General features: G+C 42.5%; 1 protein-coding gene across 1 annotated transcript in view; it reads left to right on the top strand.

The window, feature by feature from the left end:
* Positions 1-2,239: 2,239 nt before the first annotated feature.
* Positions 2,240-27,564, top strand: part of fibcd1b (fibrinogen C domain containing 1b) — a gene marked incomplete at both ends in the record, with an annotated part of 187,136 nt that continues 161,811 nt past the window's right edge. The window contains one exon of the mRNA XM_080755994.1: positions 2,240-2,314. Within this exon, the coding sequence (XP_080612120.1) occupies positions 2,240-2,314 (75 nt within the window). The remainder of the gene's footprint in view (positions 2,315-27,564) is intronic.

Raw genomic sequence — 27,564 nt, 5'->3', positions numbered from 1 at the left:
CAGTTTTGTTTTCACCAAATTAGGCACTTAATGCTCTCGTGTCACTGTCAGACAAGGTTGTCATAATCCATATAATTTGCATGTAATTAGTTTCACACATTTTCTCCGGTGCACCGTCTGTCATCCTGCAGCTTCCTCATGTGCTGATGGCTCCACCTCACGCTCTGGGTAGGGCAACCCGGCCTGGCGGATCGGAGTGCACATTTCTAGTTAATTCTGAAGGATATGTTCTCAATCGGAATGGAATTTGAAACTGACGGATTCTGTTGCCGTCCAGAAGAAATGTTTTCCCAAATAATTGGCCTATAGCCTGCCTGTCCTCTGTTGATAATTTTTGTTTTATATTGTACATATAGGCTAGGCCTATTATGAAATGTACAATGCAGTATTTTTTAGATGTTGGAAGATACCCAGTGCATGTGGATGTATCTGGCAGCAGAGTGCAGTGGTTCTTAAAGTGGGGTCCGGGGACGCCCAGGGGTCCTTGATGGGGTTCCAGGGGGTCCCCAGCAAAATGTGTTTAATAGCATGACCATCGCAAGCAGTACGTGCAGCCACTTTAAGTGAACACTAGCTTATTTTATACTTTGGCTATAACATTTAAAAAAAATCATAATGCAAACATGCATTGTGTCACGATATCTGTCTGTTGTATACTTTTATGTAGTCATGTCCTAGTGTTTCCTGTTTTCCCTAGTTACTGTTTCCTGTGTTGTCTCACCTCCCTGTGATTACTAGTTTTCTCCACCTGTGTCCTGTTAGTCTTCCAGCCTATCCCAGTGTTGATTGTTAGTTCTGTTCACCTGTGTATTGTTATCCCTGGGACCCTGTGTCTACTTAAACCCTCAGTTGCTTGTGTTCCCTGTTGTGTATAGTTTGTTATGGTGTCCAGCCCATGTATGTCTTGTGTTGGTAAATAAATCTTCATTTAAATTTAATCTGCCTGCCTTCCTGTGTGGTTCTGCACTTCGGTCCAACACCTGTTTCATACCGTGACACATTGTTCAGATACAGATCAGCCTTTTTTTGTTTTTCAAGATGAGGGTCCCGCAGCCAAATAGGCTACGTTTAAATTGTAGAGGTCTTTGACTTGAAACTAGAATCACATGGTATCCCCAGCAGGGAAGGGAAGTATCCGGCAGCAGACTGAGCAGAGTGCGCTAGTAGCGGCACAACCGTCTGTCGCGTAAAGAGGGCAGGGCAGCAGCACCACCAGCACCAGCAGCACAAGACAGAGACCGGAGCCCCAGCACGCAGCGCACGGAGCGGAGCAGGAGAGATGCTCGGCGCGTACCGAGGGGACCGACGCATTGACTGACAGACAGTCTAGGAATTAAGCCTCGGCAGAGCCGGCACTGAGGAACCATGTTGACCCACCAGCTGCACCGCTCTCTGCTCCGTCAAAAGGCATCTGTGTGAAAATACCTTCCTTCCTCCCTTCATCATCAATGCAGATCAGCCTAAACTAGGGCAAAGCGAAAGGAGGCTTTATCCCTTCGCGACGGTTTAACGGAATCTATAGTCTATACTAGGCTGTTCGATCAGACGGAGGAATTGAATCAGCGACGCGGCTGCTGCTCCACACACACACCAGCACCAACCTTTCACACCCAACTGGACATAGTCGGGACTCGGGACGGACGGACGCCGGTATCTTTTTCAACTATTTCTCACGCAGTTAAGCATTATTGGATAGCTGGAAACGAAGTTGGGCTTTTTTTTTAAGTAAAATATTTTCTTTCTGCCTTTCTTTCTCTCCCCTGGCTGGAACACAAAATAGGTATATCTTTTTGCTCTCTTCTATTTGAGTGGAACATCTTTATAATACGATTGTATCTGCGTCTGTGAGGCACGGTGCAGCAGTAGGCTATACCGGAGCCGGACGCAGGGACCCTCCAAGATCGGTCTGTTTCTGACGGAATAACAACCAAATAACTATATAGGAGACGCTCTGGAGGAATCGAAGTTCTCTTCAAGTGCGTTATTTCGACGAGACAATTAAGAAGCGTGTGTCCCCGCTGCTGCTCTGCTGTGTATTCAACGTGGCCGAGAAGAAGTAGCCTAGTTTTGTTTTGTTTGTTTGCTTTCATTTCGTAGGCTAAACGGGATAAGGCTACTCGCCTACATATGGAATAAACCCCAAGGACAGGAGAACAGGAAAAACAAAAGAGAGTGGTTTCATTTGTTTCCCCATCGCCTGGAACAACAGGCGGGTGAGCTTGAAAGGATTCTCCGGAGAATGATCAATGACCAATGGGGATCAGTCATGAACACCTCTTCAGAACTCGAAGATGGCTCTCGGCATAAAAACCAGGTATGTAAACGAGGCTGCTAAGGCACTGTGGAGTGGTTCTCAACGTCTCCTCCGGGGACCGCCGAAGGTCCAAATGGACCATTACGCGCGGTCTTTAATTCCGAGAGTGCATGTGCAACATTGAACCAAATGGAGTCGCGACGATCCATTTGGTTACATTTGCACTCTCGGAGTTAGATTAACACGTTACAGTGATTGGGGAGCCACATTAAACATGCATGTCGAATGAGGGTCGGTGGCATCCGACCGTCCTCGAAATTCATAAAAGGTTGAGAAATCAATTGGTGTTATTGGTCTATATGTGTTGTTAGTGGGGTTAGGGGTATGCTCTGGTCCATAGCGTCACTGCCTTGATTATGCAGGGCAGAATCAAAGCAGACCAGAGCTATAGGTTAGGGGCTGCATATGCACGCTTGGTGCAGTGTATCACGCCGCGTAAAAGAGGAGAGCTCTCTGCTGGAGAGAGGTTCTGTGTGGAAAGAAACGGCGATGCGGCGGTGCTTTCCCTGTCTCGTCTGTCTCCACGCTGTCCCTGGTCTTATCCTAATGTTTCTGTCATCATATTCATAACTTAATCGTATCCACAACAAACCGCACCAGTGGTTCACAGGATCGTTCATGCAAATCGTGTAGCAAATATAGGCGAGACTGCGTTAAGATGCTGGCGACTGATGTGTCCCAGTGATAAGGGCGCACTGGAGGAGGATAATATAGCGAGCATGGTGGTGGTGGTGCATGTAACGTGCGTGTGTGACTGTGAATGCAGCTGACTGTTGGATTGCGCATCTGTGTCGGTTGCTTTTCACACACAGCCTTGTTTGTGTTTCCTTTCCATCTGTGGTATAGGCCGGCCTACATTCCTTTTGGTTTATTCAAATATAGCCCGAGACACAATATTTAACATTATTTAATTACCATATGGAGGATGAAACACTGACAATCTTTTAGTGGTTTTATAAGTCTGTCTATATAGTGTCTGCTCTCTCATATCGCGCTCATGAGTTGAAACGGGAGTGGACGTGGGCTTGCTGCGTTGTTGTTCTACTGTAGCTTTACGAAATCACTTTGTGTGGGAATGGTTGATGTGCTGCATGGCAAGGTCAGGGCGCGTGCGTGTGACGTGTGTGTGTGTGTGTGTGTGTGTGTGTGTATGTGTGTCAGGGAATGCCAGAGATCCTGCTGTGTGGGAACAGGATTGTCTGCAGAGATGTACATGCCTATGAAATGAATCTCATTCTCAACCCAGATGATGTGGTGCAGATTAATTTGTTTCTATACATCCATTTGAGGGAAACATATACTGTAGGCTGCGTTTTGATGTGGTTTGCATCTGTTTGTTGTGCACTACAAGATTGTACAGACACCATTATCTGGCACATGCAGGCACTGTGGCACAGGAGCTTCCTGTTAAAAACAAATATAGAAATCTGACTTTTAATTACATTACATGGAATAGTATATGGTCCTAACACACACACACACACACACACACACACACACACACACACACACACACACACACACACACACACACACACACACACACACACACACACACACACACAGAGACTAAAGACAGAGTATCTTGGAAATCATTTAGTTCAGGATATACTGTAGGCTATCGTCTGGCCTAGACCGTCTCTGAGGGTAATCGATAGCAGAGCTGCACGAGAGCTCAGAAGTTTCTAGAGAGCTCATATGGACTGCTGGTCATGATGAGCAGAATTCATTCTACTGACATGCTAACCGGCATGCCCCTGGTGTGCATATGGATGCACACTCGCACCCGCATGCACACGCATGCACATATGCACATATGATTGATTGAAAAAAATGTTTTAAGGGCCCTTGAGGTGCTGTGGTACCAAGAAGTGCATGTATATTGGAAGAAACCTTGTACGAGGGCTCCTGTTAGGGTCTTCAAGGTGTTTTGGACTAGTGAGGAGAACCTGTACAGGATGTTCTTTGGTTGACTTTTGGTTGAATTGAATGTGTGCGCACTGGGTGAATGTAGCGCTGTGGATTAAGAGCTAGGCCTATATACATGCATCATTTACTACACACACACACACACACACACACACACACTCACACTCACACTCACACTCACACTCACACTCACACTCACACAACCCAACCTCTGAATGCCTAACCCCAACCCAAACGCAACACATGTTTGAAAATAGCCGATCTCCAAGCTCACAAGGCTTCGCATATATCGTATTGTAAGCTTAATGTAGATTGTCTATTTTCAAATGGTCGAGTATACGGCTCTGGGTAATGTAATCCAAATCTACAAAGTAATATAGTAACTAAAGCTGTCAAATAAATACACTATGGTTGCCTCTGAGATGTAGTGGAGTAGAAGTAAAAGTTTAGGAAATTGGAAATACTCAAGTGTAGTACAAATACCATATAAGCGTACTTAAGTAGACTACAGTACAGTACTTAAGTAAATGTATACTTTACACTACTAACTTCCTAATTGTAAGCATAATGTGAGGATTATTAAATGGGCATCACAATGATGGTATCTGAAATTCTATTATACTCTATTATAAAGTATAGTAGGCTAATACAAGTAGATATACACGCACGCGCACACACACACCACACACACACACACACACACAGTCACACACACACACACACACACACACACACACACACACACACACACACACACACACACACACACCCGGACATGCACAAACAGATGCACAGAATAATACCCCCTATGTGGTGAGAGAGAATGTTGACATGGCCATCTCTCCTTAGTTTAATCCTGTCTTCTGTTCTCCCATCATAATATCGCTCTCACGCTTAATTAGTGTATAATCATTACCAGTTCAGCATGACGCATCAGAATACAATATTAACAACACCGGGTAATAGCTTTGCATGAAAAAACAAAAACAAATAAACAAGTCAAGTGGTTCTCAGAGTGGGGTCCGGGGACCCCCAGGGGGTCCTCAGTGAGCTAATATAAATCAGTCTAATCACTTTAAGCATACTGTACATCGGCAACTTGACAATAGCTGATTCAGTTGTAGATCAGTTAAGCCTGAGGTGTGATGCATTGTGAGCTTGTGTAGACCTGCTATTTATATAAAACAAAACGGAATTCTGGAATATCTTTCAACAACACAAATCTTGCATGACCGGTCCCTGGCACAACATATCTTCAGATAGTGGTGAACAAAGTTTGAGATACTACTACAGGTATTGGAGGCAATTTGGATACGTGAAAGAGTTGTTTTGGTAGCAGTCTTATATGATTACGTGTGTGTGTGTGTGTGTGTGTGTGTGTGTGTGTGTGTGCACGCTGGGTTGTGTGCGCTGTGGTTTTGAGCTGTCTGGCTATATGGCTTTCTCTCGGTAACTTTGTCCGACTAATGAACTTGCTGAGCTGGCCAGAGGTATAGAGGGGAGGCCACAACACGTGGAGCGGATCACAGGCAGCGCAGCAGAGCTCTTCCTGGTTCACTGGGCCTGTGATTTCCCTGTGGGTGGCTCTGCCTGCCATGGCAGCAGATATGCTTCTAACAACCTCAGCTTCACTCTCCTGTGAGGATTTGTTACACTGTAAGTGTAACTTGAGTAAAAGTTTCAAGAAAATCTTCCATCAATCTTCAACCGCTCCAGAGCAACATTAGTGACTTCCTCCTGGGGTATCCCAAGACGTTCCAAGGCTAGTGAGTCTATGTGTTAACTCCAACTGCGCCTTGGTCTGCCCCCGGGGTCAGCTCCTAGTGGGACGTGCATCGAGGACCTCCCTAGGGAGACGCCCGAGAGGCATCCTATCCAGATGCCCGAACCACCTAAGCTGGCTCCTTTCCAGGCGAAGAAGAAGCGACTCTACTCAGAGTCTCTCGTGTGACTGAACTTCTCACCCTATCTCTAAGGGAGATGCCAGCCTCCCGCCGAAGAAAACTAATTCCGGCCGCTTGTATTCGCAACCTTATTCTTTATTCATGACCCACACTTTATGACCATAGGTGAGAGTAGGAACGAAGATTGCTCGGTAGACAGAGAGCTTTGCCTTCTAGCTCAACTCTCAGTGCGCCGTACAGTCTCATTATGCATTATGTTTTCAAATGTAGGCCTATACCATTTATACAAATCTTCTGAAAATAGATCTACAAAAGGCGGTAGGTTTTGTAATAATAATATAAATCTACAAATAACTATAGTAACTTAAGTTTCCTAATAATTGTCATGGAGTAAAAAGTACAACATTTTACTATGAGATGTTCTTCAAAATTGTACTCAAGTACATTACTTGACTACATGTACTTGCCAGCACGAAAATCTACAAGCTCACTGATCTTGTAGATTGGGGTATTTTGGGTGTACAATTAAATCAACCATCAGGGTTTACCTGCAGGGTTTGCATTTCGTATACTTTTCGAGTACAAAGGTGGATGGTGGCGTACGTACGTACGCGTACACTGTGCTTCTGTTATAGATTACAGTACAGTGCCTTGTGTGTACCACACAGTACCACACACGCACACCGTGGCCATGTGTTCAGGAGGAGAGGGATGGGAGGAAGAGGGAGGAGGCAGCTTATTAAATTTATCGAGGGAAAGCAATCCTTCAGAGTCATTGATTTTGGTTTGATGCCGTTTTTTATTAACAGCGGGAGCTTATTCACCTTCCACTTTGCCCTTAAAAAATATGTACTGGTGCCATTTATGAATACTAAAGTTTCCTCCATCTGGATGATGTTGATGATCCTTGAATGTGAATTTGGTCTCCTGTCACCTCTGTGACAAGTTGGCGAAGTTAAGTCCAAACGTGTTTGACATAAAAAGTGTAAACATATATTAAACATGCATTTACAGTATATGCTAATGCGTATGTTTTAGTTTTAGTTTTGCGTTTGACTACAATGCCTGATTGTTCAGTCGTAGGATCAAAGCCTGTGTTTAGCCAAAGAAAACCATGCTTCCTCCAGGGCTCTATACTAGGCTCCCTACCTGTTTTACATTAAGCTCACAATGTGTCACTATAAGGGTTGGGATCCTTTAGGATTTTAACTATTCCGGTTCCTTAACGTTCTATTAACGAATGTTGATAGTATTTGTAGTAGATAACAACAGCACAATTTGAAATGTGCACCCTATATGGTCCGTGTGTTTGACTAGGGTTTTACTGGATTGCTGAATTCCTACAATGACCATAATGCCTTGCTGCACTGCCCCTCCTTGTGGAGAGGGAGGAAGCTGTGTGGAGGTGCATGTGACTTGAGGCCAGGAAGGAAGTGACACCACATTTTCATGACAAATGTTGGTCATGAACATGGCGTCATGACAAAAATATCTAGAAACACACATTACACACATGGTGTGCCTTGTGTAAACATCATTAAGATAAGATCTGGTGTACCTTGTGTCCTATGGTAAACATCATTAAGATAAGATCTGGTGTACCTTGTGTCCTATGGTAAACATCATTAAGATAAGATCTGGTGTACCTTGTGTCCTATATGGTAAACATCATTAAGATAAGATCTGGTGTACCTTGTGTCCTATGGTAAACATCATTAAGATAAGATCTGGTGTACCGTGTGTCCTATGGTAAACATCATTAAGATAAGATCTGGTGTACCTTGTGTCCTATGGTAAACATCATTAAGATAAGATCTGGTGTACCTTGTGTCCTATGGTAAACATCATTAAGATAAGATCTGGTGTACCTTGTGTCCTTATGGTAAACATCATTAAGATAAGATCTGTACCTTGTGTCCTTATGGTAAACATCATTAAGATAAGATCTGTACCTTGTGTCCTATATGGTAAACATCATTAAGATAAGATCTGGTGTACCTTGTGTCCTTATGGTAAACATCATTAAGATAAGATCTGGTGTACCGTGTGTCCTATGGTAAACATCATTAAGATAAGATCTGGTGTACCTTGTGTCCTATGGTAAACATTAAGATAAGATCTGGTTGCAAACGGGGTAAAGTGGCCCTTCTGCCATCTGACAGTTGGCCCCCCAGAATAGGACGCTATCTGGGTTCATGAGGTTTAATGCTTCTGCTGTTCAATTCTGCATAAAACCAGATATATGCAAATGCCTGTTTGGATTCACAGTATAAACATGCATAAACAGGGCATTTGCATAATAGTGTATATGCATGATGGTGTGCGTTTAACGTTAATGCCCAGGCGTTTCAAATTGTATGATCAAAGCCTGCGGTTAACAGGAGGTGTGTAGGCCTCTCTGCTCTTAATGGAAGGTGTGAGCGAAGCCACAGTGTGAGTGGAGAGAGTGAGTGTGTTGGTGGTATCAGCGAGTAGTAATGAACCATCACGGTGAACTCGTTATGTAAGTGAAGTGCACTTCTTTTTGCATAGAAAGTGAGTCAGTATAGTACCTCCATGTTGAATGGGGCGTTTTATTGCAACGGAGTGGGAGTCGATCTTACTTTGCACTCGCCGAGGCCATTTTGCCGCGTTTGTGCAAAGCCTAGGCTTTAGACTGGGGAAGGGCATAATGTCCCTTTAGACTGGGAAAGGGCATAATGTCCCTAGTGCCTTTGGCCTTGTTCCGCCACCTCGTATCTGCCTGTGTCATCTGACCCTCCTCGCTGCTATCTTCTCTTCCCTTTTGTCATTCTGTTTGGGGGACATTTACATTGTCTGGTGGTGAGGTTGGAGGCGGGAAAAGATAGGAAAAGGCTGGGACAAAGAATACGAAGATTTTGTTAGTCATTATAGTAATGTTCACTATACAGAGAGAAGGACAAGGGAGTCATTATAGTGATGTTAACTATACAGAGAGAAGGACAAGGGGGAGCAGAGTGGTCCTTGTGGAGCAATATGTAGTTTTCTTTTTGTTCAATTAAATTGCCTGGAAACTTATTTCTTGAAAGTGTTTTTTGTGTCACGATGACATGACACGACACAGAATAAAACACAATTTATTTTAGAAATCTTTCACAAAAGACCAACCTGTAAGAATGAGGCATCAACTACTACTACTACTACTACTACTATACTACTACTACTACTACTACTACTACTACTACTACTACTACTACTACTACTACTAATAATAATAATTAGCTGAAAATCATAATGCGATGCAAGCATTGCGTGTGGTGCACTACAGCGAGGGTTTCTTTGTGTTGTCTGCTCTATCTTTCACCGATTTTATTTCCTTTTCTTCTTTTAATTAAGAAAAATGAAAAAAGGCACACTTCAATAAACAAAGATTTAAATAATGAAGAAAATTGTACACAGAACACTGAAAAGACAAACCATCTCCAAAATTGAAATTGAAGAATGAACTAATCTAATGAACTGGGAGTACAGCATATCACATAACAGGCTGTAGTATCTTATTTTTCTACTTGGCATAAAATGCAATGCAACAAAAACAAAACCCAAACAAGCCACCCACCCACCCTCCCAGAGGGGAGTAGAATAGGATGCTTATGTAGTGCACACACATGCAAACAAATTAAATGGGTATCATTCCAGACAGGTATCAATTGCACTAATGCACTTAGAGCGTTGATGTAAGAGAAACAAGTTTATGAAAGAGGGGAAAAAAGGTATTAATCCAGACGGGCATCAATTGCAGTTAGAGTTGATGTAAGAGAGGTTCCAGCTACTGTGGAAACCTTTCAGAGAACCTGGCTCTTAAAGGTTAATCAGACTGCTACCACATCCATCCACAGAGACTCTCTACAGACCAACATAGCCATTCTACAAGCTCACAACACGCTGCGTTGTGATATGATGTGATGCACTTTGATGTGTTTTGATAGCTTTGTAGCTATTTTTTGCCAAATATTCACTCATAAATGTGTGAAGACATTCCCTGACATTTCCTTTCCTAGTATATGAGTGTTGAAAGAACATGAAACATAACATACTGGGTGATAAACAAGGGAATATAGTGGTTACAATATGGTTGAATTTAACCGCGATAAAGTTTTGTTTTGTAGAGTTGAATATGTCATTCATTTTTCTGTTGACAAGGTGTGATCATAGGAGGAGCTGTGGGGAAAAAGCATGTTAGTTCCATGAAGTGAGGTACCAGGAACACATATAAAAGGTACAGGAAGTGAGGCACCCGGGGGGTTCCATTTTAGGTATCAAAAAGTGTTTGGGTTGTTTCATTGAAAACATTGAGATCTGGAAGAAGAAGTTTGGTGAATGAACATTTCTGAGAGTTTAGCTCTGAATTCATTCAGAGCTTTTTGACAAAGCAACCTGCTATGGCCTCCTGGCTTGACGGTTATGGGTGAGGAATATACTTTTTCCCCCTTTTTGAGCAATGCATTGCCTTTTTAACTTAACTTTATGTATTACTTGATTTTCAGAAAATAGAAGATCTACAAGTTTTGGTTTGATTATTTCTGGATTACTTTTTGCATACTTTAGCCTACTCATTGGAGACATTTATAGGAACTTTACAAATCTGAGTTTGAGCATTAACATTTGTATTTCTAAATTTTGACTGCTCAATTGAATTGAATTATTATTTTGTTTAAATTTCAAAAGAAACAGTTTTGTATTTCCTTTTGGGTCTGCAATAGTTAGTTTACAGCATAAATAATTACTGACGCGGGTACGGACCCTTATTTATTTTAGTTATTTAGTCTCAGACATATTTTCTTCCTGATTGTTATAGGGTTAATGTAGTTTGTTGATTGACAGCCATAAAACATATCTGTCTCAATGTTTTAATCCCAATCACCTCCAACAAAAACTAAAACCCACACAGCCTCTTGCAAAACTCCCAGGAACATGCAAATGCTTCTGCCTTCGCTGTTAGTTAGTCTCACTTGGACTTGCTGCAAGGCACATATGCCCCAAAGCATTATTATTACCATATATTGCCTCACTGGTGATCCAAAGAACTGTTTTAAATTCACCTGATTGTATCTAATTGCCTGGTTGCTCCTGGGATGGTTGTTGGTTTTGGAGTATACGGCATTTCTGAAGTGTGTGTGAGTGAGCGCACATGTGGTTGGTTGGTTTCTTTGCTTGATTATTATATTTTTATATATAGGCTACTAGAGTTGGTGCCCGTTGGGCACTGGCCTACTTGGAACGATGCAAGTTGGAAATGAATGCCCCACCCAGTTATTAGGCCAGCTCCATATATGGAGATCTAGAGGTGATCAGGTGTGATCAATTGACTAGTGTGTGTGTGTGTGTGTGTGTGTGTGTGTGTGTGTGTGTGTGTGTGTGTGTGTGTGTGTGTGTGTGTGTGTGTGTGTGTGTGTGTGTGTGTGTGTGTGTGTGTGTGTGTGTGTGTGTGTGTGTGTGTGTGTGTGCAACGTTTGCGTAAAGGAACGTGTGTCACATGGTGAGGGCTAGACCGAGGGAATGAATGCAAAAAATGAAATTCCTAACTGCCTAATGCACAACAATACTGACTGGATTAAGAAGAAAGCCAAATGGAGAGCCTATAGAAGGTATGGTGCACAGCCAGGCCAGGCCAAGGTTATAGCCTACCTCCTACAAGAGGCTGACAGAGAGCCTAGAAGGTATGGTGCACAGCCAGGCCAGGGCAAGGTTATAGCCTACCTCCTACAAGAGGCTGACAGAGAGCCTAGAAGGTATGGTGCACAGCCAGGCCAGGCCAAGGTTATAGCCTACCTCCTACAAGAGGCTGACAGAGAGCCTAGAAGGTATGGTGCACAGCCAGGCCAGGGCAAGGTTATGGCCTACTGTACCTCCTACAAGAGGCTGTATTGACAGATATGTCAGCAAGTTGACCTGATGGGCTGAAGGTTTCACATCTTCTGAGGAGCCTGGAGTGAAAGAGGTCAAAGACAGAAGGCAGGCAGTGGAATTAGATTTCCATCGTCCATCTCTCTACAACAGGATTCCTGTTGAAAGATGTATTTGGCGCTTCTCTGCGGCGACATGGGCATAGGGCTACGCTTCCAATGCAGGCCCTTTGTCTAAGACAAACTTCTTCCGCGGGAGACAAATAATAAAGAACCTTGAAACCTTGTAACCCATTCCACATGTAATGGATTTATGTATTAGATTTTGCATTTATTTACAGCAAATGTAACTTACCTGAATAACAGACAGTTTTGCTAGATGTATTCAGTGCATGTACAGTATTGTACTGTGCGGTTGATAAGTCATGGACGCTGATCCCTGTGCTTTGAAACATCACTTTGACAACACGTAAAGCATAAAACGATAGACAGATATTTTATTGATCTCTGTGGGGAGATTCAGAGCACCACAGCAGGTATGAAACAACATAGTATAGGGCATAATGTACAATCCATCACCAGAATATGAACATATAACTACAGCATCATCCATGAATGGATATAGTGAATATGCACAGACTGTCGTCGGCGGATATCACACTGATATATTGTGTAAGTCGTCCCACACAGTGAGACTATGGATAATACAGTCAATCAACAGTGGATGTAATGAGCAATATAAAATGAAGTGCGGCAAACGCAATAAATGCAGTGAAGCATTTTCAGCAGTTAACCTAAGCAGGCATCTGCTATGATACTTTAGTGCCCATCGGATCCCAGTAGTCTATGAGCACATGTGCCAGGGAAGGAAGGGGTAATTAATCTATGAACAGAACAGAGCAAATGGGGTTTTGTAGCCTGATGGCGATACGGCACAAAGGACTGACAGAGTCCTCGCCAGTCTTGTGCCTGAAGCACGATAAGTCACATCGCAGGAGCAAGACACTGTGACGGGTCCCTCTGGACCTCCATCAAGAGTGTCTTTAAAAGAAACGTAAGAATGTCTTAATAATAGTAATTAAAGTGTAACTTTGGAAATGTGCTGATAGCCATGTACTGTATAGAGGGTATGCGCATGCATAAAGTGAATGGAAAATCGAGTGCCAAAGTGAGTTTAACGTTGTTTAATGCAATTATGAGCTGTCAAGGCCAGAAAGTTATTTTTTGGCACTCAGTAGGCGTTCCCGCATAACATCCTGGTTTGATGATGATGTCACACGCATACCCTCTATATGTATGTTCGGTGGTTTACTGTTGAGTGAGAAAACAATGTTGCACTCACCATGACCATCTGAGCAGCCGTCAGCTGGATGGAGCTAAAATGGAATACCAGCCCCCCCCCCCCACCCCCCTTACGGTACTGCATTATCAATGGTCTACCTGCCTTATGCATAATTCATTCAATAACAGCATCTCTGAAGAAAGTAGGGAAGGAAATTCTATATAAGGTAGGATAAAAAGTCAGCGATGTAATGTGTGAATTTTATGCACATTTCACTTGTGCTGTAATGCCTCTGCTGCCGGAATTATTCAGATTCAATTCGTCGTAAATGTTTATCCAAAACGCTTTAGTCACCGGCGGTGGGTGAGAGAGAGAGAGAGAGAGAGAGAGAGAGAGAGAGAGATTTAGGCTACAACACGATCAGAGTCGTACGGATGGTGAAAAAAAGAGTGGGCAGGAAAATGAGTTGGAGTGGAAGGTAGAGAGAAGAGAAGCAGTCACACGGTGAGCATGTGTTACAGGGTTCAATCATTTTGATGGACAACTAGCAGAGACCATTTCACAGACTGATTGAACTCTATCTCCATGGCTATCCGCGCAAGCCCAGAAGTGTTCAATTTCCCCGCTCGGCGGTCCCAATCTGCACGTAATGGAGCTGCCATTCATGAAGCCGGTCAAATAGACGTGTGAGATTAGGGTTAACACCTGGATTAAGGGGAACACGGTATACACTGAGCTGTTCTCTGTTCCCCAAGGGTCATCCTTACGCAAAGCTTTACACATAACAGTACTAGGGCTGTATGGATATTATATTGATATTGTCGTATGCAATTTGAATATTGTAATATCGTGATGTTTCTGGTTTAATTGTCTTTGCAAAGGGAATATTCGCACATCCCCTTAGTTCAGATTCAGCACACATGCTCTCGCTCAGCAGTGTCCATTTTATCCAAGCATTGACATGATAAAATCACCATGCATACACACACACACACACACACACACACACACGCACACACACACACACACACACACACACGGAAGAACGTGTCGGGTATCTTGTACACTTCTCTGATCTGTAAATGTCTGAGTCTGAACATTGAACACTAAATAATAAGGAAATGAATTAGCCTTTAGAAAGAAACCAGTGAATAATTTATGACAAACGGAGAAATTTAATCAAGCAGGCAATCTGCTCAGGCCACAGGATCTGTGGCAGGAGAACATTGTAGTACAGAATAGAGGTTATAACACAATCTGGAGACAGAAACAGTGTAATTGTAATGCATCTGGCCGGTTTGGCACATATATATCAACCGTTGTCTGACCTTTTTTGATCTGTATCAGCAATAGAGCGTCGCAGTCCCGCCCCCTTTCATGACGACGACGACGGGCCCAGGAAATAATTCCCCATGCATTTTCCCCATAGACATTTCAAAAAGTATTTATTTAAAGATCTGTAAGCCTCGGACAAAGCCAACTCGGATCGTGACAAATCATGATTACGAAGAAGAAAAACAACAAAAAGGTCTTTTTTTTCTTCTTTCTAATTATGTGTTTGGCCCAAAAAAATTTTTTTGTCGTCATGATTTGTCACAATCAGAGTCTGCTTTGTTCGAGGCTCATACAGATCTTGAAATAAATACTTTTTGAAATGAATGGGGAATTATTTCCTGGGCCCTCGTCGTCTTGAAAGGGTGGTGCGACTGCGACGCTCTATAATGCTGCCGATGTGTCCTTTCGTACAGTATGTAAACCCCCGCAGAAAATAGCTGATCGACAAGTACTGTAACACTCGGTCCACAGGTAACAATCGGCCCTCTGATCGGTCGATCGGCTATCTTCAGCGAAAGCCATCCCCACGATAACAGAAAACAGAGAAGAAGCTAGTATAGAGCCCTGAGGGACTCCGCTCAACCAAAATAGGGGGTTTAAGTGGTTGACCGCTCGCTTTCAACCTGGCGTCGCTGTTTTGAGCATGTCTTTATATAAGCACATGTCAAAGGTTTTTCAAACGTAACACAAATTGCGGCTCTATACTGAAACTATTTGGCTAGGGCTAAAGTTTATTTTTAAATATAAAATGTATATAATATAACATGGCATACATTAACATGGCAAAATGCAAAACATCTGTCAAAACATTGGTCTAGAAAAATCCTGTAAAATCCTGTCATCGGGTTGGGCTCTAGTTATAACAGCCATATCTGGAGAAAGAAATGATGTAATTAGAGGTGTGATGCTAGGTAGACTCTAGACATACTCTCTGGCACCTTGTTAAAACACTGATGCCTTTCCAGTCCTTAGATCGGGGCATGGCAGAACTCCATCTGTTGCACACTGCTGTGATGTGTGCCGGGTGGGGACCCATTCGTCTTGTAGAGTTGAACTGTCAAAGCCTCTATAAGATTGAGTTCTGCCTCTCTTTCTTGACTTGGTGTTCTCTCCCAAATCACCTCATTCTCTTCTCCACAAGCCAAATGTAGTCGTTTCCTCAGCAAGACATATATTTACCCGCTAATGACTCCGTTAAGCTAACGGTGAAGCATAATAGCGTAATTATGGGAAAGGCACACATCAGGTGTCTCAAGGTTAATACCCATGTTAATTGACTAGATGAACTGCCACTCTCTCTGTGAACAGGCGTGTGCGTGTGCGTGAGTGTGTGTGTGTGTGTGTGTGTGTGTGTGTGTGTGTGTGTGTGTGTGTGTGTGTGACACACAAGAACAGTGGCCAGCTCCAAAACCAACCTTGACCCCCTTATAAGCTGTAGAACTTTAAGTGTGTTGCTTCTAAGGAGGAAGAGTTAAACCCTCACCTCTCCTCTGTACAACACAATTAATTATAATGAATGAATACATTTTATTTATACTGTATATCACCTTTGAAAACATAGAATTGCAAAGTGCTTCTCAACAGCAAAATGAAGTGGAATCCAATAAATTGACAATACAATAAATAAGCATTATGAAATAAATAAATAAAAGGAAGAATAAGCAATAACAGCGCGACCTTTGTGCCTTTAGCTACCAGTGTCCACAATCAAGCTCCCTTATGTGACTGACTGTTGACCTTTGACAAGCTCCCACCGTCGGTGACTATTGACTTTAATCATGCAGTTCTGACTGCATGGACTCTGGTGCCCTTACAGCAGTGGTTTCCACCCCGTTTCATGTCAAGGTCCATCATTTATTTAGCATTTGAGCCACGGACCACCATTTGATGAGATCTATAGAGACCCAAGACTTGGAATATGTTATATCGTTGGATAAGATTCTGTCCACAGTTCCATTCTGTATTAAAACACAATTCGTGCCGGGATGCCTTCAAAATAGAAGCTCTGGGGTGCCGGAAAGACATGGCCGCTTTTACTCTGAAGCTTGTAGATCTGCCATTTATGTTCTTATTTCATTTGAATCCTGAAAAGTAACAGTTTTGTACATATCAAGGTTTCCTCCCGACAGCAACGATCATTATTGTTGATAGACAATAGTAATAGATTACTTTATTCTCTCATTCAGAGATATTGTGCAGATCTAGAGCCAGCAACAGCAGTGTTGAAAAGTAACTCAACTACTCAAGTAAGTAGTAAGTAGTATAAGTACAGTACTCAAGTACTGTACTTATAAGTGCACGTTTGATGTCTTTATTTAACTGGAGTGTTTCCTATTTGCAATACTTGATGCACTCCAGTACATCTCAGAGGCAAATATTGTACATTTTACTTCATTACAGTTATTTAAAACTTTAGTTACTTTGATTGTTATTATTACAAAACATACATTAACCACTTCAGCCATTATGTACTTATACTAATACTAAATTCTAAGCATTTCTTATACATTTGGAAACTTGTGAAATGGGACGTTATGCATAATGAGTACATTTACTGTAAGTATATTTTAATGCCAATACGTTTGTACTCGAGGTACATTTTGAACGACAGACGTTTATGTGTAGTATGTCTACATTGTGGTATTGGTACATTTTACATAAATGCCCATGAAATGGCCTTTTATCAGTTGAAATCCCAACCATAGATGTGGGTTGGTATACTTGGTAGGGAACGTTACTTCCCCTCCGTTCAGTGGCTCCAGCAGCAGTTATCATGCATTAGTGTGTTTGATCATGCACGGCTCGTTTCACATTGTATATGCTGTACCCCCCCGCTGAGATCTTTACTTCAGTCGGTCTGTAATCATCAATTAATTTGTTTGATCACGACATGCTTCACATCTGCAAGATCCACGTCACCCACAGGTGACTGCATGGTCCACTTACTAGAACACAATCCTTTTATTCCCTCTAGCTTTCAACTATTGTCTGATTAACCTTGACCTTGTTGCATGTTCAAATGCTTAGAATTCAGCAACAACACCTGCAACCGACTGAGCTCTTGGTCTCAGCTATCGTTTTTGGCTGGGGACCCCTGGAAATGCTTTGTCCATGTCTCGCAATGTACACAGTATATCTGACTGCTTGTAATGACTGATGAACAATGTGCCATGTTGTGCAGTAATATAGAAAAGTGTGATGTATTCCAATGCATGCGTTGAATCAAACTGTTACCATGGTGATTCGTAATCGAATGGAATTTTGAGGGCAGTGTCAATGCACGCACCTCTATTGCGTATACCAGTGGTTCCCAAACCTTCTCATGTCAAGGACCCCCAAATTGACACTTATTAGCCCGCGGACCCCCATGTTAAAAAGGTATGTCAGGGACCCCCATGAGAGAAGATTTTTATGGCTCTAACAGTGATTCTCAACCCATTGAATTTCAAGGACCCCCAGTTTGACATATGCAAATTAGTCTACTTTAGTTTATCTCTGAGACTCTAATTTATATTGTAAAATCAATGTTAATTTAACTCTGAGAGTGTACAAATGGAACCAAATGGACCCGTTTGTATATCACTCTCAGAGTTACAGGGTCCATTTGGTTCCGAACTATCATTTAGCTGTGGACCCCCTGGAACTCCCTCAAGGACCCCTGGGGGTCCCCGGACCCCACTTTGGGAACCACTGGCTTATAATATATGGTCATCAAGGCTATAGTGCTTAAGCATCAGCTAGTGTTTTAATTTGAAGCTAGGAGAAGAATGCGGCAGTATACCCCAAAGAACGCTTTCCAGCTGCTTAAAAACAAAACAAAAAAACAAAGATCACACAGTCCTCCCCAAGAATCAGAAAAGCTGCTTCTCAGAAACACACCAAAAAGGCCAAATCGTCTGATGTGCACAAATGAAACAGACTGTAAAAGCTGTGTTTATTTTGAAATTGCTCTTTAAATCTTTCAATTCCCCACTCCCCTCTCTGTTGTTTGTCAGCAACCCCATCCCAGCCCCCGCTGTCTCCAAATATGGAGGACTTTTTTTAAGATCCATTGATCTGCCACTTAAATCACTCAAAGCAATGGCTTTGGAATAATGACAAGCCATGGGACTGAGCCCTTAAATTCGTAATTTATTCACACTTTTCCCCTAACACGTTTGAATAATGGCGCACACTGTGCCAGATTGAATTTTTGATGGGAAATAAATTATAGATGTCAGTGGATTAGTCGGGTAATATATTTAGCCACAAGTTCATAATGTGTCTAACAGGTGAGCACAAATAAAACATTCTCTCTCTCTCTCTCTCTCTCTCTCTCTCTCTTTGCAGCTCTTTACCACTCGAACCTCTTAGGATCCATATTCCTGTGGGTAAAACGGTAGTCCAAAATAGCCAAGCTCACAATTTAATTGTTTTGTAAAGGGCCTACAAGTGGTTACTGCTCACCTCATGATTCTCTCATCTTATTTTCCTGCATATATACCTTTATTGAAAGGATAAGCCCCTTGAGATGTGGCATCTCATTTTAGAGGGGGTCCTCAACACAGATACATTGTACAATACAGTTCACAAAACAATGCAACAGTGTAACCATACATACAGACAGGACAAAACAAAACAAAACATCTGCTGTTGTTTGCCTCCGCTGGTCACAGATATGAAAAGAAAAGCTTTTCCTTCTGGTCCAAAGACTATTATTATCAGCAGGAATTAATGTTTGAATACAATTCTTTTTTTTCACCAGCACAAAAGCCTCTGCCCGGGCTCTGGACCTGCATCACCCCTATATCTCCATGGATCTGGCCTGTTCTGACATCACAGCATGGGCACCGCTCCAGTTTTAATAAATCAGATAGAAATATGCTGTACATAAGAGAAGATGAAACCGTTGCTGTCAGGCAAAAACTTGTATCATCATTAATGTTTTTGCAATCATGAATGCCCAATTTCATCATAAAGAGTGTATACGTCGCCTAAAAGTAGTGAAAATACTTTAGCCAATCACAACGTGCCAATTCACAACGAGTTGGGAGCTTGTACAATGTTTCTGCCTGACAGCAATGAGATGAAGTAATGCTTTATTGAAATGCAGGTGAAGCAACACTAATAAGCAACACAGCAAAGGTACTGCTAAAGGGAGAATATTACATCTCACTGATGATCTCAATGCAACCAAATGCAAATCAGGCATACGGTTATTGTCAAACCCCCGACCCCCAACCAAGATAAATAAAAATCTAATCAAATTCTGAGCTGGTTTGCTGGCGTAAACCAGGCATCGCTCACACTTATCTACACATGTTTTGGTCTGCTCTGCCCTGATCGATGTCAGTGCAATAACCCCAGCCTCTGCTATGGCTGCAGCGAGGATCGGGAGCAGCTCATATTTTCTCCGCGTGCCAAAGCTTTCTCCTGTTTCCCCTCTGGTGAAAATGTGCTCCGTGCCGCAGTATAGGACTCGTCAGAATGAGATTGGATATGGAAATGTAAGGTATCCCATCGTAGACCAATAGTTTCTGCTGATGCTGTGGAACTCACTGTGTGGATGTGTGGAGGACAGGACACATTCCTTGGAGATAAAAAATGGCTACGCGTGTGCACGCACGCACATACGCATGTACAAACACAACCTGATATTGCTTGTTTTGTTACATGTGCATTCAAAAGTGATGTAGGCTATAGGCCTACTATAGGATTTTTTTGCATAGTTGCATTGTTGCAAAGATACAAGGACAAACTAGTGTCTGTCTGTCTTTCTTTCTTTCTTTCTTTGGGTGAGATTCTGTGTGCCAACTTTCACAACGTAAACACTTATCATCATCAGCAGTATTTTATTCCAGTCTCTTATAGCTCCACTATGTAACTTACCCTGGATTTGAACCCGGTCATTTCCTGGGCAAGTGCTGAAATGTTTACTAATGAGCTAATAGAGCCCATGCACTGTTTGCTCAGGGGATCAGCCAATCCGATCCTGTGTCTAGGCGTGCATTCAGATATGTGCACCGGGAACGCACTCTCGTATATTAGTTAGCATTGCACAGTGCGCTCAGTGTATCCCAAAGAACCCTAGATGAGACGTGACCTTTGACACAATCTAAATGTCTCAATAGAAGAACAGGTAACTACGGGGGGGGAAACGAACAATATTGGGTAGACCTGAGGCCGAAAAAACGCGGACCCCCATCTGAAAATATATTGTTCCAGGGACACCAACCCCCCCCCCCCCCCCCCAGAAGCAAAGATTTGAGTTTAAAAACGTTCGCTCTGAAAGAATATTTTCATAGATTTGCGACACATTTTCACGATTAAAAAAAAATAGCAGATTGAGTGACGCGCTACGAGCTTGTAGATGTGCTATTTTACAATAGCTAAACTATAACATAATGCTTAAAACACCAAAAGGGGTTCCCGTCCTGAATGGGTTAAATGTCTGATTATGAGCAATGAGTTATTCCGTTATGTTCATGTGATTACTGACCACCACACAGGAAGACAACGTTATGATGATCGTAGCAGCAATGTGATCCACTGCTGACCACAAACTAATGCACAGCTAATAAGCCAACGCAGTAAACGTAGGCTGACTGCAAAAGTTGACTACAAAATGCGTAGGTACAGTAGACATATATGCCTATAACGTGACTGACCGATCCTGAAATAAAAATGTATTGATTTTAAACATGCAACAGCCTCAGAAAAGCACAGCTAGCAACAACATGAAGGCTACGGTTTCAAAATCAAATAATAGATTTAGTCTCTGTCGGGCGGAAACCCCATTATGTCCCATATATCACGATTCAAATTCAAAAGCATCAAAAGTAGCAGATCTACAAGCTTGAAATGTCTCCTTGCGATCTGCTACTGTTGATGCTATTGTGTTATGTTGTATGATATCAAGTATAAGAAGTTAAAATATGGAGATAGGAGGTTTCTGACTTTCTGCAGTACAGCAATAATTTACTAAGGGCAGTTTTCCCACAAAATCAGCAGGGGAAGGTGCGTGAGAACATATACAGCTTCTAGTTTTCTCTCTGTGGATTGCCACAATGAGGGAGAATGGAATTGGGGCCAAAAGTCCACCGTTCAATTTACAACCAAGAAAGCAAGCTAAGAAATCAAACTATCCCACCTAACCTAAGTGTCTGCTTGACAGTCAAGCTTTGTTTGTTTTCAAAGTATACTCTTTCAATCTGTCAATTCTCTATTTCCCTCTCTGTTTGTTCCCCCACCCACACTCCAGTCCCCCTGTCTCTAGTTTAGTTTTCCGAAATCCATTTATCTGCCACTTAAATAATTTAAAGCTCTGTCTGTCTGTCTGTCTGTCTGTCTGTCTGATTGTGATGCGTTGTGAGCTTTTGTTTTGCTATTTGTCATACGATGATTGATTGATTGAACAGTACAGGCAGCACAGTCAAAGACTATATGCTAAAAGTCCCAAAGAGGCTTGTTTCCACTTTACATCCAATGTGATACAATATATTGGTAGAGAATTCAGTAGCATCAACAGATATACTGTATAGAGAAAGGTGTGGTGGGGGGAGTGGGGTGGGGTTTGGGGGGGCAGAGGATTATTCTACCGAGGTGTTCAATAAGTTAAACCGTGAACTATGGTTATAAGTATAAGCATAAGGCTTATAAGCCTTATACTATATCAATAATTGGTACTGCTCTGCGGTGACATGGGCATAAGGGCCATGCTTGCATGCGGGTCCTTTGTCTAAGACAAATTTCTTCCTCGGGAGACAAATACAGCTTGAACTTGAACTTGAATTGGATTCAAGCTATGCAGCCCTCAGTCTCATAATACGTTTGCAAAGAATCCTTGTAGCCAACGCCTATATATTCGACATATGCTCCAACATTTCGCTGCGTGCTGCACTGCACAGGCTTTGCACACTCGGTGTACCTGCATGAATACATTGACAAATAAACCCTTCTTGAGTCGTGATGCTTCGTTAAAATGAAAGCCTGATTGATTGCAGCCTTCGGATGCAGTGAGTCGTGATGGTTTTGCGTCAGAGGGAGACGGAGGCACGGAGGGAGAAGAAACTATAGCAGGGAAGGAAACAAAAGGAATAGAGGAGCCACTGCACAGTGTGATGATAAGTGCCCTTGACACAGAGTTTGGGACTTGAAGGAAGCGGTAATTAAGTGCCATATAACGGCTAATTAACCTTGTTATGTGAATGGTACTCTAGAGGTTGCTTGGTTTGTTGTGAGGCCTCACATTCAGCTCTGCACCTCCTCAAAAATGCACTAGCACCTGTGTGTGTGTGTGTGTGTGTGTGTGTGTGTGTGTGTGTGTGTGTGTGTGTGTGTGTGTGTGTTGTCAACAACACATGTGTTGTCGACAACTCAGTACCCACCTACCTTATGCAAGCACACACACATACTGTATATGTACATGTGCACACACATGCATGCATGCATGCACGTGTGCACATGCACAAAGAAGACAGAGAGAGACAGATCGCTACTGATAGTAACTGAGTTTCTAATTCTGTCCTCCCTAGGTAGATACACTAGATAAACTGACTGAGTGACTGGCCTTTTTCCACATAGCCTACCCACAGTGTTAGTTAATCAAAAAACACCAAAATAGCCTTTATCAATGTGGCGACCATGGCGGCCATGTTTGACAGACTGAGGTCCTTCCACTATATAGTGACGATGCTCACATTCATAGCACAGCGAAGTAGTATAGTGTAGTCCCATATCCTCAGGGGTCAGGAGGTTAAGGCTAATTCAACGGGTGCTCGAACAAAAAGAACAGACTGTAAAAGAAGTCTATCTATTACCATTGTTCTTGTGTTCCACTGGGGAAATTAGTCTTGTTTTCATTTGTTAATTACATTTCTTAATGGTAAGATATGGGACGTACAGTACATATCATAAAGATAGCCTGATGAAGGGCGCATAGGCCGAAATGTTGCCGTTTCCCTATTAAAAGTTGGTTCACTGCATTTGAAGACAGTGTGCGGGTGTTTGTTCCTTTGTCAAGATAGGGGACAAAAAGAAAGAATAAGTCTGCACAGCGTTTTGAAAGCTCCCCAAAAACTTTATTTACCAAGGCGGCGAAAAAAAATAAAGTTTTTCAAAACGGTGCGCAGACTTAATTATTTATTTTGTAGTCCCATATCTTACCATTAAATAATAATACGTAATTAACAGATGAAAACAAGACTAATCTCCCCAGTGGAACGCAACAACAACGATAATAAATAATAAAACAACAGCAGCGACGAGAAAAATAACATTGTTATTCTCCAATTGCTGAAACGAGACAGAAGTTTATTGTGTCATATTGATGTGTCACTGTGAGACCATTTATCATTCTCTCTCTCACCCACTGATTGTGTTTTAGCTGTGAACGAATTATACGCATCTGTTCTGTTTGTTCTCGTTAGCAGTCTTATAGAAAATTATAGTAATTGTCGTTTTTCGAGTCCCAGAACTACTGTGCACAGTGTGCTGTGAAAGGTTGCCCATGTGTTATTGTGGTTCTCAAACTGTGGGTTCCCAGTTAAGTAGCCTAATGTTTTCTCACTCAACAGCAAACAAACCAACATACAGTATAAGTGTACACAGGGTATCTACCCATTTCTAAAGTGGCAATTTCATTTAACTTTTACTTACTTACGCCTATATTACCCCTCCTGAGGCTTAGGCCGCCAACAAGAGTTTTCCAAGCATCTCGGTCCTGAGCCAACATCTCCAGCTGTCCCCAAGTGTGGCCAATTTACTTTGAAGAGCTTTTTAATACCTCTAAAAAAAAATACAATACTAGTCCCCATGGGGTAAAGGTCTTTTGACAGGACATTTGGCAGGTGTGTGGGTGTGCGTGCGTGCGTAGTGCGTACATGTGTTATACTGTAGTGCTATTCTAAACTGTCTAGCCCTCCTTATTGCACTCGGGGTGTAATTGCACCTTTTAAAACTAAAATTGCTGTATATATATGGAACAAATTGCACCTCTTAAACAAAATTGTGTTTTATATAATTGGAACATAATCTACTGTGAACTTGTGAAGCTGTTCACATAAAGTTTACTTAACTTTTGCTACTACAGGGAAAGCATGCACATGTGAATACAGTATGTTACTATTTTATTTTATTTTTACCCTTGCTCTTTCTTGCACTCATAATTCTATCCCTCTGTTTGCTGTGCTTGCTGTGTTTTGTCCTTTGAATGTTATGCTATCTATATGCTGCTGCATTGTCTGTAATATAAGGAAGCCAAACCGAAATACGTTTTACTCTTATGTACCTGTACACAAGACGTAACGATAAAGTACAACCTTGAACCTTGAACCCTAAATGACTGTAAGAAGAACCAACAGTGGTGTTCTTTAAAGGGTAATGGAAGTGCAGCCATCTCAGGCCCTGTGGTGTGCCAACATTGAAATCAATCAGACACACATCCAGTGCTCGAGTGCTCCCATTGATTTACTGCAGATGTGAGGGAGATGGAAGAGGGGGAAACACTCCTTAGCAACTATTAAGCCAGCCACTGCTGGGCGGAGGAGCGGCTACACTATACAAGATGAGGAGGGAAGAGGAGATGGATGGAGGAAAGACTTGGAGTAATGTCTAATTTATGGGTCTGCAACACTGAGTCAAAGTACTGGAATATACGTGACAAGCTTAATTATTATTATTTGTTTCGTTTATTTCCCCAAAAAAAGAAAAGAAAATAGCCTACTACAGTATCTACAAGCTCACTATCTATACAAGCACGACATTGTCTGCCAAAGTATACAATAATACTTAAGTGGTTTAATTGATAGGCTACTGAATGTTAGTATATCTTTTTTATATATAAGAAAACAAATAGTTGTATACCTAGTTTAATTTATGCTCTGCCGTAAATTGCACTCCATAATTTAGCGTTTAGTGATGTTTATAGTGACGTCTTTTGCTGGACGGACTGCATCATGAATGTTGACCTCTATGGGGACCTACCACCGCGGTCACAGACAACGTCACCTCTATGGGGACCTACCACCGCAGTCACAGACAACGTCAGAGAGAGAAGGATGAGGCTGGCAGGGCACTACATGTACGTCAGGCACCCAGAACTTGAGGCAAGTAAGACTATGTGAAATTGTGAACCAACCCAGGGCAAAGCCAGGAGGGGAGAGAAGCGCATCACCTACGTAGACGTATTGAGAAGTGACAGCTTAGCTAACAACACTGCAGAGCTCAAGAACCTGATGTTAGATAGGAAATTGAGGAGAGCAGAGTTGGTGTTCATGGCTAGACCACACTCTCGCAGTTACTAACTTTGCTGACATATTTCGGCATGCAACACCGACGTATGACGAGGTATAGTACATCAGGCTTAAGTAGCAGAGGGGGGAGTTGTGGATTCTTGTGTTTTCTGACCTTTGATCTGATTGGCTGACAGCAGTGACCTTGGGGGTCAGGCGGTTGTCTGTCATCTGTCCAGGCACACAGAGAAAAGTGATGATGAGGAGGTTTTTTTTTTTTTTTTTACAGATGTTTGTGCTGTGCTGTGGTTTTTTCCACTCTGCAGCTGCTCTGCGCGGGCCATGACAGCTCCTCTGTCAGCCTGCGGTGAGACGGGGTCAGGAGGTCATGAGGAGGAGGGTGGTGAGTTAGACTCCCACCAGACATCACCGCTGAGCCAACTTCATAGACTAATTATATCCGCCAGGCGGAGATTATGCTTTCACTCGTGTGTGTGTGTGTGTGTGTGTGCTTGTGCTTGTGCTTTCACGTGCGTGCGTGCACTCTGTGGGCTAACCTCATAGAAACTACTGGATCGAATCAGTGGTACACTTTTTATGCACGCAGCGAGTAGGCCAAGGAAATACCTCCCCTGTGTGTATGCATGCTCGGGGCTAACCTCATAAAATCGCTGGACCAATCAGTGTTACACATTTCATGCACAAACCCAGTAGGCCAGGTACTGTACCTCCACACCAAAAAAGTCAAACGTGCGTACCCGTCAGGTATCTGTGGGTACCCGTCGGGTATCTGTGGGTACCCGCCCCCTTGCAGGATTTCCACTACTTCCTTTTTTTTTTAATTATTATTAGTTATGGAATTTCTTAGATTTGTTTGTTCGTTTATAAAATGATCTTTGTAATTAAAATGTCCCACTCATCATTTTTACTCAAGTCATGACCCATAAAAATTGGTCCGTGACCCACTGTTTGGGAAACGGTGAGCTAGATTCATAATTATAGTCCTTTCCATCGTAAGTGCTCTTCTGACACAAGTAGCACTATAGTAAATACCATGTCCTCCATTTTATGGAGCTGCAATCAGTGTGCGTGTGCTTTTAAGTGTACACTCATTAGGCGTGATCCTACAGTAATGCCCTGGCCTGGTGTGTTTTTATCAACAGTATAAATCATGCTCAGTCAGAACTCCACGTCTTACAGCGCAATATAGCCACATAAAACACCCAACGGATATGCAGAAGGCCCGAGGGACACAGATGGCACTCAAGTGGATTAGAGACACAGGATGACACTGCAGAGAGAATCAATTCTGAGGAGTTTAGGCAAACTGGCTTCGCTCAAGCATCGCAACATATGTCTGCCCGTGACCAGCGTTGCCATGTCTCTGCCTATTATGAGCGACATTGGGCTCACTTTTACTGTATGTAAAGTCACTTTTAAATATTGGTAGTTCGGCGTAATTAATTAATTATTATTTTGAAAATATCAGATTTACAAGCTCACTAAAACTACCATCAGAAGCCCAGTCCCCTCTTTTGGGCTCGTTTTCATAGACCCCACCGCTTGTTTCTCTCCAAATTTGGCAACGCTGTATGTGACCGTTAATGAGGCGATGATGAGAGGAGAGGACACAGTCGCCCCTCTCTCTCTCTCTCTCTCTCTCTCTCTCTCTCTCTCTCTCTCTCTCTCTCTCTCTCTCTCTCTCTCTCTCTCTGAGGAGCAC

This window comes from Protomyctophum bolini (assembly GCF_963924005.1).
Source record: "Protomyctophum bolini genome assembly, chromosome: 22".
Lineage (NCBI taxonomy): Eukaryota > Metazoa > Chordata > Actinopteri > Myctophiformes > Myctophidae > Protomyctophum > Protomyctophum bolini.
Note: the sequence above shows the minus strand (reverse complement) of the source record. Positions and strands in the feature narration are given on the sequence as shown.